At 33.4% G+C, this 22,355-nt stretch overlaps 1 protein-coding gene across 3 annotated transcripts in view; it reads left to right on the forward strand.

Moving 5' to 3' along the window:
- LOC114332529 (E3 ubiquitin-protein ligase Nedd-4) overlaps nucleotides 1–22,355 on the forward strand; it is a 209,835-nt gene that overhangs the window by 111,378 nt on the left and 76,102 nt on the right. For all 3 annotated transcript variants that reach the window (XM_028282340.2, XM_028282342.2, XM_028282341.2), the window contains exons 7-8: nucleotides 6,946–7,085; nucleotides 10,780–10,888. In XM_028282340.2, the coding sequence (XP_028138141.2) occupies nucleotides 6,946–7,085; nucleotides 10,780–10,888 (249 nt within the window). The remainder of the gene's footprint in view (nucleotides 1–6,945; nucleotides 7,086–10,779; nucleotides 10,889–22,355) is intronic.

A 22,355-nucleotide genomic window follows, 5' to 3' on the forward strand; every position in this document is an offset into this window, starting at 1 on the left:
GTTATTTTAAAAAATACATGCATGTGTTGTTTTTTTCATAAAAAACGCGAAGCTTCCTCATTCGAAGTATAACTTTTAAAAAATTTATGGTTAACCTACAAAAACAAAAAGATAATTAAATAAAAGCAAAACGAAACAGATGCACCCATAAAGACAATCTCCAATGGCTAGAAATTTCTTAAAAAGCTAGAAACAGTGCAGGAACTTTTCTTTCGTTGACATCAAAATGAAAACTGCTCCACAACAGGACCAATTTCTACTTTTTTCATCCTAACGTCATTAAAATTTATCACTAGAAACCTGTAGAATGATCTACAGTATTCTACAGCAATGCAATGGGGCTGGAACCAGTGAAATACGAAGTGGATAATGGTTTAAGTTTAAGTGGTTTAAGAATGCCTGTTCGAAATATCACAACATACCGCAACTACGATATGCAAGGATCTACGTTAACTAGAAACTCCTGTATTAGAGACAGTGTGAGTCTATTTATTTTTTATTTTATTTTTATGTATTTTGGTTTATATAACCAGGCAGGTTTCCGACCCAAAAGAAGCTGCGCAGATCAGGTTCTTTCACTTACCACATTTATTGAGGCAGGGTTCCAGAGAAAACTTAAAACTGCAGCTGCATTCCTAGACCGAACAGCGGCCTACGATACAGTCTGGAGAGAAGGCATGATATACAAGCTCCTCCGTACAATCCCCTGTAAATCAATCGCTCGAATAATCAACAGCATGTTAGCCGACCGAATGATTCAAGTGGTCATGGGAACCGATATCAGCACCTCAAGAAAACTGAAGAATGGACTACCTCAGGAATCTGTCCTAGCTCCTTTTCTCTTTAGCCTGTAAATCGCTGATATACCAGAAACCAGATCAAGGAAGTTCGGATACGCCGATGACTGGGTCCTTGCAACAAGGTGTAAGTCATTTGAAAAACAGAAGAAATCCTCATGGCGGACTTACACACAGTGGGAAAGTATTTCTGTAAATGGAGGCTCCAACCAAACGCTACGAAAACAGAGATTTTAAGTTTTCACCTAAATGACAAGCTTGCAGGAAGAATACTCAACATCCAATTCGAAAATAACACAAGCGCCTACAATAAAACACCACACTCACCTACAATAAAATACCAAAGTACCTTGGGGTAACTCTTTTGGTCTTGGTCTTAGCTTCTCAACCGCGGAGTATTGCTCTTCAGTCTGGCTTAACAGCCCACATATATAAAAAGTAGATGCCCAATTGAACAATACAATGAGAATGATTGCTGGCATTATCAAATCCACCCCTACGCAATGGCTCACACTACTGAGCCACATTCCACGACGCATACACTCACTCACTAGTGAGTACAGAAAGATAATTGATAACGAAAGCCTGCCAATCCATCAAGATATAGATGCTGCCAACGGTAAAGATTACTGTGGAAAATGAGTTCAATTTAACGAGCATATGGACTCAAGAATGGATGAAACAACAAAATAGCAGCTTACCCTGCATCACACAAAAACCTCCAAGTTTTGACTTACCACGCAACACATGGACTATGCTGAACCGAATCAGAACCCAATACGGCAGATGTGATTACATGATGCCCAAATGGGGTAAACGACCATCCCCACTCTGTGACTGCGGACAACCACAAACCATTTGTCACATCACAGAATAGTGTCTCACAAAATCATATCATGGCAGTTTAGAGGATTTTCTAATGGCGACTCAAGAGTCCCTAGACTATATAAATGAGCTAGATGTCCGTTTGTAAACCTTTGTATTATGTTTTATACAAAATATATGTAAATGTAAATGTGTCAAGTGCCATACGATAAATAAATAAGTATGAGTCTCTATCTAACAGGTTGGTCGTCTTCGTGCATAGAGCGGATCAACAATGCATATTTGTTTGCAGATAGGCATTCTATATAGAACAAAATGTGAGCTTGAATTTAGGCACTTTGTAATTTTAAAAATTATATTTTTTAATTGTGTTTTTGGGCCTTAAAAATAGTCATTTTTCGTTTATTTTTTAGTTTTTAATTATTTATAACTGGAAAACGACAAACTTTAGAGAAAAATGACAAAAGATCCTTTTTGTTCCCAATGATCCAAAGAACCTAAAATATTTTTAATAATTTTTTCTTAATAAATGTAGCAATAATTCCGAAATTGCTTCACTCATGTATAGGGAATATTACATGAAATAATCAGTATTTCTTAAGGCCTTCAAAACGCAAAAAATATACAAGTTGTCCCATTTGAAACAAGAGAGTTCATTAGATTTCCAGAAAAACGGAAGATCTGACAACAATACAAATACCACCATAATATCGGCCGCATCACACGACTCTTACTCACTAAAACCTATAAAAATCGTACAATCCGTTTCCAAGATAATTGAGGCGTTCCATACATAAAACTCACTCCTATATAAAAGTTTCTCGAATAATCTACATCATTCATGCACCATTACATTTAGGAAATTGGACAGGTATTTCCCAATATCACAAAGAGTCACATTATTATCTTGCTATATTAGTTCATGTGTAGCACCTATTACCTATGTTTCCTTTTACAAGCAAAATGAACTGTTACGACAGACAGAATTTTCCGAGCGACGATTAAATTTGGAAATCCAGCAAAGCATGGTGAATCCTATAACTATCCCACGGGGTGGCGAGAAAGTCCCTTTACAGTCATGAATTGTTTTTGTTATACTACACAGGGAAAAAACAATAACACAATTTTGTTTGTGAGTTATTCATTAATTATTTATTTATCCAAAACATCGGTATGCACACCTCCATTGTCGCAAAACAACTTGATACGACGCCATATTCATATGTTTATCTGTCTCATGTACGAAGTAAATGACGTAAAAACTTGACGAAATCTGCTTCGCAAGTCCTCATTCGAAACATATCTGCGTTTTCCAACCTCTCCTCTTTAATGAAACCCCACAGTGCATTTTCTGGCGTTGTCAAATCTGGACTTCTTGAAGGCCAAGGCATTGGTACTTGGTACAGAACATTTTGGAAATCCTCGTCCAATCCATCGGGAAAATGGTATACTGCAACTGATAATATATGGGTAAAATAGAGAGTAAACGCGGATCCGTAAGAGGGAAACACTCATGGCTTCAAAACTTACGCCAATGGTTTGGACTAACATCGATCGAGTTATTCAGCCGCAAACAAAATTGAAATAGGGAACTTGCACATTTTTTTATTACATAATAATGATCAGTTTTGTATAAAAATGAGATTTCCAAAATTTCACGCTTCAAAAACTCATAATAACTAAGAAGTACTTTAAAGTCTTCTTTTTTTTTTTGAAAAATGGCTTTGGCAGAGCCAATTAGCCAGACCTGTTTGTGATTGATTGCAGATTCATAGTCATAAATTTCTTATAAACATAAGTACATTCTACAATATTATTTTTATAGATACATTGGTACATTGTGTAGCTTTTTTTTATTTTGTTTTTTTTTAATATTTTACTGTTTTTTTAATATATATTTTAATTTGTGCGAAACACTTTTTTTTTACTTCTTTTTTTTATTCTTTTTTTATTTTTGTTTCTATTTTTTTTTTCTTTTTTTTATTTATTATTTTTTTGTTATTATTTTATTATGTGTTTTTTTTATATATAATTTTTTTTTTAATTTTTTCAAACCACATTAACAAATTGTGCCTATTATATTAAATTTACAACTTGTATTTACATAATTTAATGTTTATAAATGAGATGAAGAATTTCCATATCATTTGTAAATATTAAAGTATTAAGGTTTATTGGGAAAAAACATTTTAAATCTTTTAATTCCTTATAAAGGTCGTTTATGTTATTTATGTTTAAATGACATTCTAATATGACATGTGTTAGATCTCCGATTTTGCCACAAGTACAATTGGGAGTATCTGACAAGCCGATTCTATGCATGTAATATGGCGTAAGAGCATGATTGGCTCTCAGCCGATTAATGGTCTTTATAAAATGTCTGTTATATTCTGTGTAAAACCATCTTTTTGAGAATATCCTAAGGTTACAATGAGCAAAATTTGAGCCAGTATTACATTCTCTGTAATGCAATTGCCAATTATTTTTAAGTTTTTGTCTGCTAAAAGTATCAATATCTGAAGCTGGAATTAAATTTTTGTTTATTTTTTCTCCGATCACATAAGCTGATTTAGCAAAATTGTCAACTATTTTATTCCCGAATGACCCTTAATCCAAGCAATTGTTACATTTACTCCTAATTGTGTAATTTCGAACAGAGTTTTAAGTATATTCAATTCAATGTGGTTTATGTGTTTGACTGTTTGAATGTTACTTAATCTGTCCACCACGCTTTTACTGTCAGTAAATATAACATAATTGCTAGTTGGATTCAGTAGTACATACTGAACAGCAAACATTACTGCTATAATTTCTGCTGTGTATATTGAGCATTCAATAGGTAGGCTATATTGATGATGGTAATTTTTATTTTCGTGGAATACTGCACAGCCCGTTCCATTTGCGTCTTTTGACCCATCGGTAAATATGTACTGAAAATTTGACCATTTTTCTCTAATAAGTATATCAAACATATTTGGCGGTAAATGTGAGTTTAAATAACATGTTTTAACCTTGTTAGAAAATAATGTTTTTGTCATTGCACTGTAGTAAGGCGGAATTTGGCTTTTATAGATAACTTCACTGTACTTTACCGTACTTAGATAACTTTCTACCAAAGATATAGATTTTTTAGTTCTCCAGTACCTATGAGTGAGGTCTAAAACTGATAGCTTAAAGGTATTTACATTTTTTGGACAGAATTCGAGTTGTAAATTTATCACTGAGAAATTGGCGGCGTAAAGTCTTCTTTATCTTAAAATAGTTCAAACTACCCGTGACGTCACAGAGTTTAACTATGTGGTTCCGTTTATGGTTATATTTACGTATATTCTTCTTCTTGTTGTTTAGTTTATTGGTCTCCACCTACTTGGGTATTTGCCCAGCTCGTCGTCGGGGAATAAAGGAAAAATATTTATATTCTAATGACATTTATCGTATGTCGTTGTAATAATATACAGTGAGTACGTAAAGGTTGGAATAAATTCATTTTCTCAAGAACGGACGATTTTGGAAAAAAATCCCGAAACAGGTCAATTTTTATTTTTAAATTACGACTTTTTGGCATATATATCATACTAGTGACGTCATCGATGATTTTTTTAAATGAGAATAGGGGTCGTGTGATAGCTCATTTGAAAGGTAATTTAATTCTTCATTCAGTAATATAAACATTAACATAAATATTTATACAGGGTGTCCAAAAAAATTTTTTTTAATTAAATTTATTGACATAAAAAGAAGAATGTGTGTAATTTATTTAATTTAAAATACATTTTACTACTATCAGAAAACAGGAAAAAATGTGTTTTTGGCAAATAAATATTGCTTTTTTGCTTAAATTCAATATTAAAGCAGCTACCCAGCAGCCTAGTGACAATTTGAACATTTAATTTAAGCGAAAAGCAATGATTATTTTTCAAATATACATTTTTTTCTGTTTTCTGACAGCCGTAAAATGTATTTTGAAATAAATAAATTACATACATTCTTCTTTTTATGTCAATAACTTTAATCCAAAAAAATTTTTTTGGACACCCTGTATAAATAATTATGTTAATGTTTATATTACTGAATAGAGAATTGAATTACCTTTCAAATGAGCTATCACAAGACGCCAATTCTCATTTAAAAAAATCATCGATGACGTCATCACGCCCAGATGGGTGACCTCACTAGTATGATATATATGCCAAAAAGTCGTAATTTAAAAATAAAAATTGACCTGTTTCGGGAATTTTTTCCAAAATCGTCCATTCTCGAGAAAATGAATTTATTCCAACCTTTACGTGCTCACTGTATACCAGTTTGTTGAGATTGGAGTTTGATACAGTTTTTGAAGGAAAGGAAAGAAGGTTTACTATTGAAAATAAAACCATTTTGTAAAAGTACAAATTTTCTATGAATAGTTCAAACGATCAAAAACACTTTTAACGTCACATAACTGTATTTTTTACTGACGTTTATAATGTCTAATTTAAAATTATATACAGTCGGAAAAATGAAAGAATACCCATGAATCATCACATCAATCACTTATTTTGTATTTGCTGTCTTTTTTTATAACAAACATTTGTCATTTATAGAAAATGACAGCAAATACAAAATAAGTGATTGATGTGATCGTTCATGGGTATTCTTTCATTTTTCCGACTGTATATAATTGGTGTAGAATGTAAACAACCCCGTGACGTCACGACGCGTTTTGGGGTGGCTGGTATAAGTTGAATTTTTAGTCGTCTTTAGGGGCCAAACGAAAGACAAACAAAACTTTTTTATCTTTGATACAGGTTCTAAATTATGTTCTGTTGTGATTTATATCATTTTTTTCGAATTTAAAATTTTATGCAAGTTCCCTATTGCTATGATGATAGCCAACGTCCGCAACGGACAAGGCGACAAGGCACATGAAGAAGAAGGAGAATCCATCGGTCCGGGAAGATTTCATTCATGCGGTTGCCAACAGTGAGAGTAAAATGGGGTGGAGCGCCATCTTGTTGACAATAAACAGTGTCAGCAGTTCCCTGATCTGTCCATTGCGGTTCATGCACCGTAACGGCAACAAACATTGGCGCGGTGTTGAAACATTATTATTAATGTAAAGGGATCTTTCGGCCACCCTATACAAAGTACGGTGAATTCTATAAAACAAGTTTATGTGTATACTATTCTGTATCCATTTCGAAAATCGTAAAAAACTTCGCATAAAAATGTTAACTAGTTAATTTTATTACTATTATTTTTAAGTTATGATAAACCTTGCTCGACCGATGGATTTTCTTACTAAAGATGATTTACTAACTCAATACTTTATTATTCTTTGCAGCCCTTATACATCACTCCAACGACAGACTCGCAGCCAAGTCCGTTGCCATCTGGTTGGGAAGAAAGACAAGATGCCAATGGACGAACGTATTATGTCAATCATATAGCAAGAACTACTCAGTGGGAGAGACCAACATTGAGGTATAACGATTGTTTTAAGTAAAATAATTCAAAGAAAATAACGCTATTTACCTTATACGTAATTCTAACAATACTTTTTATTCTAACAATACTGAAAACTTTTGTTTTCAATACTTGCACAAAATGTATTATTAATTAATGTCGCTACAGCTGTTTCGGCAGAGTGCCGAAGTGACGTTTCTCAGGTGATGTGATTTAATTATGCCTCTACACTTCTTTAACTATCTGGTGGTGGAAAGATTAATTTCAGATCTTTTTTATGCATTTTCTGGTGTAGTCTAGTTAGATATAGTTAACTGTTTCCAGCCCTCTGCTACAGAGTGTGCAGCTTGTCTTCAGAAACAGTTCCATTGTATCCAGGTGTTCCTTGACTGGCACATGTCCAGTAAGGAAATCTGTTATGACTTTGAGATTATACCAGCTTGTTTCAGCAGTACTTCAGCCCTATTAGCACATGCCCGTTCAATATGCTTGTCTGGATATATTTCCTCAGTGAGATTACCTGGGTATATGTTTCCTCTTCTGGCAAGTTCATCAGCTCTTTCATTGCCATGTAGTCCAGCATGTCTGGAACCCTTACCAGTGTAACACTGTTATGTTCCGCCAATGTATCGAGCTGCTCTCGGTATTCCCACACTAGGCCAGAGTTCAGCTTAGGGCTTTTGAGACCCCCCGTCATGTCAATGTCGCTATCCTCATGTGAATTTCTCTTGCACAGTACAAGATTGCAGAAGTCTGCCGGAAATAGAGAGGTATATTTTCCTAGTTGAATAGAAATGTTTAAATTTCCACCACTAATGAAAACTCCTGCACCAGGACCTTCTTCAGTTTAAACACGTCTGTGTACCAGGCATAACCCTGCAGTCTGGGTCGAGCGTTGTGAAAATAATTCAAAGAAAATATAGTTATTCACCTATGTGATTCTAAAAATAAAACACTGAAAACTTTTGTTTCCAATACTTGCACAAAATGTATTACAAGATAATGTCACTACAGCTGTTTCGGCAGAGTGTCGAAGTGTGAAGTTTTTCAAGTGATGTGATTTAATTATGCGTCTACACTTTGTAGTCTAACTAAATAAGTTAAGGAGGGGAGAGCTGTTTGTCTCAAGGTGGTCATTGAGAATTATGTGTATATTTTTTAACAAGAATAAAAAACCGCTAAACGCCGTAAAAATGAGTGGCGCATACAATATTCCAGCTACAAAAGATCTGATATGAATATTACGTGGCGCGAAAATGTATTTTCATTTTGATGCAAAACAAAATTCTAGTTTTAAAAGATTTTTCCGTAATATTTGCTAAATTTGAAGCAAACGCGCCACAAAAGAGTAACATTGATACAGTTTGAATTTTGAAACTCTTTTGTGGCGCGTTTACTTCAAATTTAGCAAATATTATGGAAAACTCTTTTAAAGTAAAACTAGAATTTTGTTTTGCATCAAAATGAAAATACATTTTCGCGCCAGGTAATATTCATATCAGATCATTTGTAGCTGGAATATTGTATGTGCCACTCATTTTTACGGCGTTTAGCGGTTTTTTATTCTTGTATCAGGAGTTTTTCACAGTTATGTATAAATTAAATGTATGAAGTTGAATGCAATGTTTCTCGAATACACGTTAAGCTTTATAAATGGTCACCTTTGTTGCATTATCTCCCAAATGATCTAGTGTCCATGTTTAAAGCCTGTGTGTAAAGCCTGTTTAAAATTTAACTGCAACCGTTTTAACCGTAGTTGTTAACAAATTCTTTTCCAAATATACTTAAATTTTAATCTTAAACATCTTATTATTTATTCTACGAGTATGTAATACTTAAATTTACATTTTATTAATGATTTAAAATAATTCAATAAATTCAAACATAATAACAATTATGTTTGCTCCTAGCGCCACCTGCTAACGTATCAACAAAACATGCTTTGTTTACTTTTAACAGAACAGTCAAAGTCAAACTGTTTTTTTTTCTTTTTCTTTTCTCCCTTTATTAACAATCAGATATAATACATATATAAGTCAATTTGTTGGTTGTAATAAAGTAAATTAATTATTGTACGTGTGGTGGCGTGGAGAGGTAAAGATCCATAGATGTTTCCTCAGTTTCCTCTTAGGTCGGATGGCCAGCTTCTTCTGTGTCTTCTATTGTGGACAGGTTGCAGTAGTGGATGCAGCAATGTATTAGGGTGGTCTTCTAGTTTGTTGTGGTGTTTTCTGTTGTTTTCTCGAATGACTTAGTTTACATAATATGGCATTTTTAGGTCAGTGTGTAGAGTTTGGTTTGATACATACTATGGTGCATTAACTGTTGCTCGAAGTATCTTGGATTGTGCTCTCTGGGGAATCACGGTATTGGATTTGCTAGCACAGCCTCACAGTTCAATGCCGTAAGTCCAGATTGGCTTTTTGACTGCTTTATATTTTAGCAATTTGTTTTCTATTGAAAGGTGGGATTTTCTTCCTATGAGCTAGTAAAGGTCTTTGGTTTTTAGGTCAAGTTGTGTTCTTTTCTTTGTTATATGGTGTTTTCAGTTGAGTTTGCTGTAAAAGTGAAGCCATAGATATTTGACTTGATTACTTTGTGGTATTCTTATTTTATTGATAGTTACTGGTGGGTAGGTTCCTGTCCGGAGAGTGAATGTTATATGGGATGATTTTGTTTCGTTTGCCTTAAACTTCCACTTCTTCAGCCATATTTCAAGCGAGTTTAGATGATCTTGGAGATTATGGGTTGCTGCAATAGGATCGTCATGCTTGGCAAAAATAGCAGTGTCGTCTGCGAAGTCCCAATGGTTGTTTTATCATTTGTAGGTAAGTCATATGTATAGAGTATGTACAATAATGGTCTTAGTATGCTCCCCTGTGGTACGCCAGAGTGAATAGGCTTATGTTCCGATACTTCTTTAAATTTACTTTAAACTGTCGTTTGTGTAGGTAGGCTTTCAGTAGGTTGTAGTAACTTGCAGGGAGAATTCTTTTTATTTTGCCTGGATGCCAGACTTTGTCAAAAGCCTGACTGATGTCTATGAAGGCCGCTGTGCAGTACTGTTTATTTCAAGTGACTGATGGCGTTTACTATGCGATGACATTGTTGTATCGTTGAATGATTTGTTGAATATTGTTGAATCATCAGACACATTTATCATAAACGAAGGAGTACGGATCCTTTGTCATCATTATTCTTTAACTTATGCATAGAAAAAATAATGCGAGAAGCAAAAATCAATAGAGAAGCACTCCTATATCAAAAAAGACACCAAGTTTTGGCATTTGCGGATGATGTTATCCGGGTGTTATTGTCCCGGACAAACATCGTTTTAGCTTGACGTGTTGTCTGTTAGCTTTTCTATTGTTTTTTTTTTAGTCTTTTTGTTTCTACTCATTAATAATAATTTTCCTCTTTGGATCTTCTTCTTCTTCTTCTGCTTCTTCTTCTTCTTCTTAGCCTTCTATCGTCCACGTTTGGACATAGGAATCTCCCAACTCCTTCCATCGGCCTCTATCCTGAGCAACAGTTTTCCAATTTGTTCCTCTTTGGCTACTTTCCTTTAATTTTATATATCACGTATGTACATACGTTCCTTTTGGTTTCTTGATAACGGGCTCAATGTTTGTGTTCAGTTTAGTCTTACTCTTCAGTTTAGTTGAAATTGTTATTTGCAAAATTTAAAATTCTATCTAAATTTTTCTTTCAGCAATCAGGATATTCACAGTGGAGAAACCGAAGAACAAAGAGAAGTATTTGAACGTCGTTTTCACATAAGTGCCGATGAAGAATCAAACGATCGTGGTGATGTAAATCAGGTATGTTTAAATAAGCTATCATTTAAAAGGTCGATGTCAGAGTTTTTATATTCATATTCTGAATACATGTTTGAGATAGATTTTTGTAATTAACAACATAATATAGAATAAGGGACACATATACAAAATATAAGAAATAAGCCGACCCAGCATAAGGATGAAGGTAAAGACATGATCAAGATAGCAATGATTTAGCAAATGAGCAACATTAGGAAGTAAACATACAATGTAAAGCAGATATATGGAACAGCTGAATTATTACACACGGTTAATAAGATAATATTGAAATTTATTTCATAGATGTTGTGGCAGTAACGCCGATTTTCATATGGTATTAGGGTTTTTTCAGAGCTTTCATTTTTTTATTTAGATATTTTATTATTCTCAGTATTTATTGAAAGTAAAAAATGACTCATATGTCTGAAAAAGAACATATCTTAGTAATAAACGGAGGCGTTAGCAAGAAACTTGTAATGCTTTATATCGTAACCGAAATCTCATACAACGATTCTACTGTAAATGAATTGCTAAAAAAAATTTAAACAACAGATTACTTCATATTTCACAAAGATCTGGTCTAAGAATTTTAGGTAATAATAAGTTTTACCCATTCAAAGCAAAATTAGTTCAAGATTGTTTGAGATGATAATTTTGACAGATTTGTAGAATTTCTTCTTCTTCCTCTTTATAAGCAATTCTGCTTGTTCATTGGCGGATTGAGACCGCTGTGGAAGATTGTCACTCCATCTTTTACGCGGTCGGCCGATACTTCTACCGATTGGTGATTTATCCCGTGCTATTTTGACCACACGTGTCTCCCCCATTCTGGTTATGTGATTGTTCCATTCTTTTTTTCTATTTACTGTCCATTCGTTTATACGCTATTTATACGTTACATTGTCTTCTAATGTCTTCACTCCTCTTTCGATCTCTCAGCGTATTTCGTGTAGTTCTTCTCAGTACTCTCATCTCTGCCGTTTCCAGTAGTCTTTGTGTTGTGGCTGTATCGGGTCTTGTTTTTGATGCATATGTCATTATGGTTATTACACTGGATTTATAAATTATGTAGATGTTTTATAAATATTGCAGAGTTTGCTGACACAATAATACATCAATGTTACAATCGAAAGGATCCATTTTTTTTTTAATAATGTCATACTCTGTTGCGGAGCAGCTTTTTGTTATTAACGGAATAATTGTAGATATTAACGTATGGTTTGGAATAATTGCCAATAAAATAATTGGTCCCTTTTTCATTGTAAAGAATATAGATACCAACCAATTTAATTCTAAAGTAGCTCGGTTTGGCTCCAACCAAAATAAGTATTTTTCATGCCTTAGTTAAGAAATTTCATTTTGTATAAATTTTAGACAATAGCAACACTCCCAAAGCTGTTGTTCGGTGGCAACAGGATAGAACTCTTCCTCGATAAGCTGCTGAAGTGAGATAATATTTAAATAGTACTAGAAAGTACGAATCATCATTCTCTTTGCCTTGTCCCTATGGGGGGTCGGTTTCCCTAATTGTATTTCTCCACACAATTTTATTTTGGGTCATATCATTGTTCTTCTTTCTTTTTCACTGCCCAACATTCAGTTCCGTACATCATAGCCGGTCTTATGGCTGTTTTATAGAATTTTCCCTTCAGCTTCATTGGAATTTTTCTGTCACACAACACACCACTCGCTTCTTTCCACTTCATCCATCCAGCCCTAATTCTACTGCATGCATCTCAATCTATTTCTCCATTACTCTGTAATACCGATCCTAGGTACTTAAAACTATTGCTTTTTACAATCAGTTTACCCACTTCCCGTCTACCTGAACAATTTGATTTTTTCTGAAGATATATTAAAAACAATTTACGAACATATCAAAAATTGTAAATATAGATTGTAGCAATAAAATTTACCCTGTATTTAAGAAATTTTGTTAAAACAAAGCAGGCATGTTTGTTAAAACAAAACAAACATGTTTGTTTTGTTGTTATTTTGTTTTAAATCCTGTAGATTTAAGTAATTATTGTATATTATAATTGAAAAAAGAAAAGAACAAAAAAAAAAGAGAAAAAGAAAAGAAAGAAAAAAAAAATTTAAAATGCAAAAAAAACAAAAAAAATAAAAAATGCAAAAAAAAAACTAAGAAGATGTAAACCTCCGCGAGGATGAATCGGGTTCACGTCTTAGCGTAGTAAAAAAAACAATTTATAAAAAATAACAATAAAAAAATTAATAAAAAAAACAAATTAACAATATAAAAAAATGCAAAAAAAATACAAAAAAAAAATAAATAAAAATTTACAAAAAAAAAATGAACAACCAAAACAGAGTATTATTTAGATAATAATTGTAGATAATAATGTTAGTTTGTTATGTATTTAGAGTTAGAAATACAGAACAAATTCCTCTGATTGAAAAATCAAATTTGTTTGTTTTTAAAATAACAAAATGTCTGGCTAATTGGCTCGGCCAAGGCCATCAAATTCACTCAAAAAAAAAAAAAACTCCCACACCTGTCCTAACACTAGTCGTTACTCTCTCATACATATCTCTCACAATCTTTACATACTCGCCAGGGACTCCTTTCTTATTGAGTGCCCACCACAGAATCTCTCGAGGAACTCTATCATATGCTTTCTCAAGATCAATGAATACCATATGAGCGTTGGTCTCTTTATTCCTGTATTTTTCTATCAGTTGCCTTACAATGAAAATTGCATCTGTTGTTAATTTGCCCTGCATAAGGCCAAATTGATTATCGGATATTTTGGTTTCTTCACGTATCCGTCTATCAATTACTCTCTACCATATTTTCATGGTGTGGCTAAGTAGTTTTATAACCCTGTAGTTTGTACATTGTTGTATGTCTCCCTTGTTTTTGTAGACAGGTGCTAATATACTGCTTCTCCATTCGTCTGGCATTTGTCCAACTTCCGTAATTCTATTAAATAGACCTGCTAGCCAACTTATTCCTGTCTCTCCCAATGCTCTCCATACTTCCCCAGGAATATCATCTGGTCCGACTGCTTTTCCTTTCTTTATTTTTTGAAGCGCTTGAGCCACTTCCTCGTTTGTTATTCTCCGTTAACTCCACAGGCTGTCTGTCAAATTCTTCATTTAACAAACTGTCAAAATACTTTCTCCACAAGCAGCTTATGTTGTTGGCTTATGGCTTACTGTCTCACTAACTATTACCTTACAGTCCTTGCATTCACGTATGTCTTCTTTCATTATCATGCAGTAGTCTATTTGGGAGTGATGTTGTCCACTTTTGTAGGTAATAAGTTGAGTTTCTCTCTTTTTAAAGAATGTGTTAACAATCGCCATATCCAATGCTGTTGTTAATTCAAGCATGTCATCTCCAGCTTCATTTCTAGTTCCAAGGCCTAATCCCCCATGTATTGTTTCACATCCTGTCTTGGCTTGGCCCACATGTGCATTGAAATCACCTCCTATTATAACTTTCTCCTCTGCTGGAATATCACTCAGTACGTCTCCTAAGTGTCTCCTCAGTACTAGAACGTACTAAAAGAACGAAAAAAACAAAATCTAATAGAACTTCGAAATGGTTACATTTCGATATAGAAAATATTACGTGAAAAATAGTCAGTATTACTTACAGTAATAGTCAGGTACGAAATAATAGGAAAAACGGAATATCTGACAACAAACACCATATAAAAATCTGACTTATAAAATTTCATAATTCTGCTATAGAGCGTTTCACGTTAAAAATAGAACATTGCGGAGATAGCCCCGTATATTTCTTATGGACCATAGAAGCGCGCCGATGGCACGCCGTACTGACTAGAATGAATCGTATATCGGCAGTCGAGTATCCATCCATGCGCGAGAGGTTTGGCAATACTGATCTCCCTAAGCGTAACGTTCTATTCTTAACGTAAGACAAAGTATAGCCGCTTCTGAAATCATTCAAGCGTTCCATATATTTATTTGCTTCATATATTGTGCATAAGCCATCTGAAAAGTTTCAGATATTTTAAAATGGTGTGATGGGAAGATAAGATAGCTAACTCAGTTTATCAAAAATGATAGCGTGGCCTCAAACAAATGGATCGCCATATATGAAGAGTACAGGGGAAAAACAAGGAATGTCCCATTTTATACATACATATTGAGATAAAACCAATAAAGGTTTAATTCTTGCGGTATCTAAAAAAGAAGATTCTTAGCAGAATTCTAGCAATTTTTATTCTATAATCTTAATATAATATTAATTCATATTAACTTATTAATTTAATAATGCTTCAAAAAACTGCTGACATTCCTTGTTTTTGTTCGGTAGCGTATGGACAATCATCGTTCTTCGCCTGGATACAAATTCTTAGGAAATTTATATAGACTGATCTTTCTGGTTATTGTCCTGAATCGATAGGTTAGTCGATAGTACTCAGTTTTTGCTACCACATGGCGAGAAAAGCCAAAATTCATGAAAAAGTGACATTCCTTGTTTTTTCCCCTGTACTCTTCATATAGGGTGTCCCAAAAGTAGCGGAACTGTCGAATATTTCGCGAAATGAACATCGAATTGAAAAACTGAAAAATACGTTTTCAATATTTTTCAAAAATCTATCGAATAACACTAAACACGACTCCCCACTCCACCCCCTGGAGGGGGGTGTGGGGTAACTTTAAAATCTTAAACGAAAATACCCATTTTTTATTGCAGATTTGGATTCCTTATGTAAAAGTAAGCAACTTTTATTCGAAACATTTTTTCGAATTGCGGATAGATGGCGCTTTAATCGGTGAAAACGATTTATCGTGATACCATAGGTAATTTATAGAAATGGTCTAATATTTTGAGAAATACACTTTCAAATGAAAAACCAAAGAACACGTGTGTAATATTTTTCAAAAACCTATAACATGACCCCCCACTCCACACCATGGAGGTGGGGGTGGGGGTAACTTTAAAATCTTAAATAGGAACCAGGAACCACCATTTTTTATTGCAATTTTGGATTCCTCATGAAAGAATAAGTAACATTTATTCAAGACATTGTTTAGAATTGTTGATAGATGGCGCTAATAAATTGCATTTTTCCGATTATGGCGCCATCTATCAACAATTCTAAAAAATGTTTCGAATAAATGTTACTTATTTTTTTATGAGAAATCCAAATCTGCAATAAAAAATGGGGGTTCCTATTTAAGATTTTAAAGTTACCCCCACGCTCACCTCCAGGGTGTGGAGTGAAGGGATTCGATAGGAGGGGGTCGTTCGATAGGATTTTGAAAAATATTAAAAACATGTTTTTTGGTTTTTCATTTGGAAGTGTAGATCTCGAGATATTAGACCATTTCTGTAATTTATTTATGGTATGACGATAAATCGTTTTTACCGATTATAGCGCCATCTATCCATAATTCGAAAAAATGTCTTTAATAAAAGTTACTTACTTTTACGTAAGGAATCTAAATCTGCAATAAAAAAATGTAGGTTTCCATTTAAGATTTTAAAGTTACCCCCCACCCTACCTTCAGGGGGTAGAGTGGGGGATCGTGTTTAGTGTCATTCGATAGATTTTTGAAAAATATTAAATTTCCGTTTTTCTATCCGATGTTTATTTCGAGAAATATTCGACCGTTCCGCTACTTTTGGGACACCTTGTATAAGCTACCATGTATGTATATGTGTTCTTTATTTAAAATAAAAAGAGATACTGTAACTATTTATGTACTCCGAACAGTTTCAGAATTTGAATGACAATTGTTTGTTATAACAACAAATCACATTTTTATGGCAATGATATTATTCACTTTGCATTATGTTAGCGTTACATGCTACTTTTAAGGGATTTTCATTTCATTTAATGAAGTAACTAACTCTTTATCATAAAAGAACAATGGGTAAATTTCATAAGTCCATATTCGCTCCGTGCATGACTGACGCGACACCTATCGCCTTCACCTGACATTTTTGGAGTATGATAAATACATATTGTGAAGTTGCAAATTATTAATAATTAGTTTTTTAACGATTATTTTCCAATTTATGTATAAAAGGGATATAGTATTAAGAACTGGGTTTCTAAAAATTCATCACAATTTATATTTTATATTTATATTTTTAAACTAGAAGGAGTAATTCAAATTTACCGCGCTGTAATGCTTGTTTGTAATTATTGGTCCAACCGCAGGTAAGTTTACTTCACTAAATTATGAAATTTTGACACTATTTACATTTAAATTTCATACGTTATTAAGTTATATCGGCAATTTTTTATGTTTTCTGAATTATTCCTGTAATTTTTAGATTTTTAGTCTGCATTTATATAAAGCAACTATTGTTTTTATAACTCTTTAGTGAATTGTTATTAGTCTTATAAGTTGTCCGATACTGATTACTGGATTACCGTTGTGGTCAACCAAAAAAGAAGAATCTGGTGATTTTTATAGTGACATTATTTGGCGTGAATCTGTCTTTTGAGTTTACTCCTCCTAGTTTAAATCTTTTCTCTAATTTATATGTCATTATTGGAGATCTATAGAAATCACACTTACTATTTTGTTATTATTAGCTCAATTAAATACTTACGCAACATTTATTTACCATCTTTGATAAATTTCTTATTTTCTTATATGTACAAATAATGGCAATGACATTACAAAAATATCTCCAATATTGTCATATTTCGCCGCTACTCACGCTGGCAACGTTTCAGGGTACTCCCACCATGGTCGTGCACGGAGAGAACAGTAAACAAGTAATCAAGTGTATGAGAAGTTCAAGTTTAAATGTTTCCCAAATTAATACCTATAATAAATTAAAGAAACAATAATTTTGTAATAAAACTTTTTGTAGTAAAATTATTTTTTGACTACATTCGTTTAAATATATATTATATCGATAGCTTTGGAACATACCTCTTTGGTTTTTGGTCGTAGATTTTTAATTGTGGAAATAGTTATTTTTCTAACTAGTGCGGAAAGTGATACTTTCACGCACGAGACTGCCGTTAACCCGAACGACGCGATAGCGGAGTTCGGGCAAGCAGTCGAGTGCGGGAAAGACACTTTCCGCATGAGTTAGGAACAATATTTTTTCTATGGCCGTACGTTTGGAAAAAAGCCACAAAAAAATGAGTTATATCAATTTTTATTTAGAAGTGAAAATATACAAATTAATTCTTTGGCAAGGTTGTCAAAGCCAAACTTTCAATATAATGGGTTACCACGACGACGATATTGGTTTCCATGACGACGATTCAAAACCATTGTAATTTTCTACTGATCTGACTTTTAAATATTTTGTCAAAATAATTTTATTTCATCGAATTATCGCGCTAATTTCATTAAAACATGAACACAATAAGATAAATTTGAAATAAATTAGTACATAATATCTAAATATTAGTTTATTGCATGTATTATAATGCCATATTATAAGGTATTTTACTTTCCCAATTTACTTACCGTGCGGGAAAGTGCAACTTTCGGAAATGAAATGCGTGCGTGAAAGTGGCTCTTTTAGCACGGCCGTAGAAAAATAAATTTTCTGATTCAGTTCACCATAGAAATAGAGAACAAAAAAATGTATTTTTATTTTTCGGAACTGAATGTTTAGTAGATTGAAAACGTATCGGAAAGCGCGCACACAGCATACCTAAAACAATCAGTTGTGCTACCCGAATATTTAAGGAAAAAATTGAAACATCTAGAAAAAGCATTTTGATAGAATGGATATGCTCCAAGAGCAATCACACGACCCATGTAATATACGCTATCTGTTTCAATATGGTCACGTCTCAATATATTGAATCTCTTCAAACTGAGGTTTGCATTTTTTTCCATAGATAATGGGAATGATGCCATTGTAGATACTATCTTTTTAACTCAGTATACTAACACCACTAACACGCACACATTTCAGTCACAATTATTAGGAAGGATTCAATCAGTTTGAAATTCTCCTAGTTTCTAGTGCATTTGGTATAAATAATATTTTATTATTTTAATGGATATTGAAAAGTTGATTAGAGAACATCCATTAGTGCAGTCACTGAAGGTGGATATGAGCTATTACTTGCCAGCAGCATTTTCAATCCAGCTGGATTTTTGCAAGATTGACCTAAATCCAGCTGGATCCAGCGCAGATCCAGCAAAATGTGGAATCAAAATAAAAACATAGTTTTTATAATAGAAATAGTTTTTTTTAGTGAGACCTTAAAAAACATATTTTATCTATCGTCTAACCTACTTCGCACAGAACTGCACATTGCACATATAGCCGGTTGCGGAGGAAGTCCTTTCGGCCTCTATGCTGGTCGGTTTTAAGGTCAGCAAATAGTCATAGACCATGGACAAATGATCGCGTTTCATTTCTTCTGTCTCATAAGTGGTCATTTCCTTTCCCAAAATATTTTGGTTATAAAAGTTGTTCAAGTTGCTCAAGTTCTTGTTCCAAATTAAAATTCACGGGCTCCGGATTAGCTGGCCCATCTCCTTTTATTATCTCCTCTTGTACTGGTTCCACAATCACTTGTGTATTTATACGACTCAACAAATTTTCATCTCTTGTCACATTGCATTCTTTTTTGGCATGGGGAAATACCTGGATTGTTTAGTCCTTCGATATACTCTTGGTAAGTATTTACACTAATGTAAATTTCAAAGAGGCACCGTTCCGCGATTCTGTTGCGTAATGCTTCCGATGGATCGGCATTAAGGCTAGACTCCTGGCTATCTAGTTTGTCTAAGACAAATTCCATGGTTATGTCGGCAGTTATCAAAGTGGACTCTCTTCTGCAAAGAGCTTCTGCAGCCAATTTTACCGGTTAAAAAGTGGCGATCAACTCATTGATTATTGACCACTCGTCAGTACAGAGTATTTTCGCAGAATCGATGTCTATCAACGCTTTATCGATGCAAACTTTTAAGCTGTTGAAGCTTCTCAGCATACTGAGCTACTGGGATCTACTGGGAGTTGCCGACTCAGGACTTTGAATAAAGAGGCTAACGATGACATTAAGTAGTAACTTATTTCGAATTTAACACGTTTGCGGATCCACGCTGCTAAATCCAGCACGCTTTGCTGGATCCAGCATGTAAAAAAAGCGCTGGATGCAGCTGGATTGCCGAATGCTGGATCCAGCAATTGCAATCTCTAGCTATTACCTCCGATTTCGTTGAACCTCCATCGATTTGCATTAAAATTGGTGAGTGGTTAGAGAATACCTCAAAGAATAAAGGTGACATGGTGCCAACTTGCGCTTTCACCCTGGGGGTGGATGCCACCCCGTCTCGGGGGTGAAAATTATATTATTAAAAATAACCCAATAATTCGATAGAGGGACGAATTCCAAGCATTTGTCATATAAAGTTATTGAAATAAATCATAAAGATTTTAATTTTTCGTGAGAAAAATGCACGTTTTTAAACGATTTTTCATAAATAACTCAAAAACTATAAGCTTTTACAAAAAACTTATTATTATCACAATTGAAGCTAATAAAAAATTAAATAAACTCCTTACTCTAAAAACCCTTGAGTGTTAACTAAAAGTGAGTTATAAATAAATGAATGTATACTTTTTTCGGCGAGTGCCCAAATCTAAGTATTCAAGGTTAAATAACGGGAAAATGATGCATTTTATACATAAACTTATTAAACATTTGTTAAAGTACTTAGAAATATCTACCAAATGATCTCCCGAACAAGTTGATAGCATTAAAATTTATGCTTCAAAAATTTTTCAAAATTGATCTTTTAAAATTTTTTCCAAAATATGTTATTGTTTTTTTTTAATAACTCCGTCAATTTTTACGATATCAGTTTACCTAAAAATTTGAAAGTTAATTCCAAGTGCTATGAAACCACGTTGAATTTAATCTTCTAACCACTTACTTTTTAAAAAATTAAAGGTTAAATGACCTCGGTTATTTTTTACCCTACCGAAATAGTAAAAAAGGTAAAATATTTGGTACAGAAAAAACTAAAATTTGGTTATAGTTACAATATATCATTTTTCAGGTATTTTGAGCATTTTTGGAGTTATTGTCAAAAGAAAATGAAAATTACGATAATTCTAAAAATTATGATTTTTTTATATTATATCTTTTTTTCAAAAATATGCATTCTAAACCAGTCAAAATTGTTGAAATCATTACTTATGCTAATATAAAGTCTTGTAAGGATTACTATAAATTTTAATTTGTGTAGAAATGGCGTATATTTTATTTTTACTTTTTCGTAAAAAAATCGAAAGGGTTCTCTTATTTTCATCATAACTTGCTTAATTTTGATGCAATTAACTTCCTCTGGAACTCATTTGATAGGTATTCCGAAATACTTTGACAAGTGTTTAGCAGATATATTTTATAAAATGCATCGTTTTCCCGTTATTTAAGCTTTAATACTTAGATTTGAGTAATCGTCGAAAAAAGTATACATTCAGTTACCCATAACTTACTTTGAATTAACATTAGTTTCGTTCTTTAAGTCAGGAGTGTATTAAATTTTTTAATATCTTTAATTTTGGTAATAATAACTTGTTTGTAAAAGCTTATAGTTTTTGAGTTATACGTAAAAAACAGCTTTAAAACATGCATTTTTTACGAAAATATAAAATTTTTGATCTTTGATATCTCAAAAAGTATTAATTTATATTAATAACTTTATATAACAAATTTTGCTTATAATTTGTCCTACTATCGATTTGTGGTATTATTTTTAATAAAATAATTTTCACCCCGAGATAGGGTGGCACCCACCCCCAGGACAAAAGCGCAAGTTGGCATCATGTCATCTTTGTTCCTTGAGGTATCCTCTAACTACTCACCAATTTTCATAAAAATCGATGGAGGTTCAACGAAATCAGAGGTGAAAACCTTCAGTTAACATAAACTTCGTCGTAAAAATTAGATAATACTCTCCCTTCCCTTCATCGAAAGGGGTATTTACAGCCGAGGTCCTCCCTAATGTCGACGTCGCAATTGCAACTCATGACTCCCCCGTTTCAGTGATTTTTTTTAAATTCAATGTTATTTCTGGATTTTTTAAAATTAACTGTAAAACTTAATCTTTATCTTTAACTTTATTTGTATAATGTTGCCCTGTGGTAGACGCTAGTAAAAAATTATTTTTATAGAGAGAATAGCGACAAATTTGAAGTACACCAAACGACATCGGATGTGCCCCATTCCCAAAGTCTCCCATTCCCTTCTTTACGCCGTAGTTTATGGATGTTCCCTTAATATTGTGCATCAACTTCCGGCACTGTGTGGTCAGGACAAATACAAAGTAGTCGAAAAGTATTTTTGCTCATTCGGAAGTAGCTCCAAAACCGCTTCTTATCATCTCGTAGTTAGCGGTACAAATTGTGATATTCTACATATGTACTTCTCTCCCGATTGATATCATACACCCATTGACGTTTTCTTTTAATTTTTAAAGCACTATTCAAACAATAATTCTGCCAGACAATTCGGGCATCAAAAAACTG

The sequence above is a fragment of the Diabrotica virgifera genome, chromosome 2, assembly GCF_917563875.1.
Source record: "Diabrotica virgifera virgifera chromosome 2, PGI_DIABVI_V3a".
Lineage (NCBI taxonomy): Eukaryota > Metazoa > Arthropoda > Insecta > Coleoptera > Chrysomelidae > Diabrotica > Diabrotica virgifera.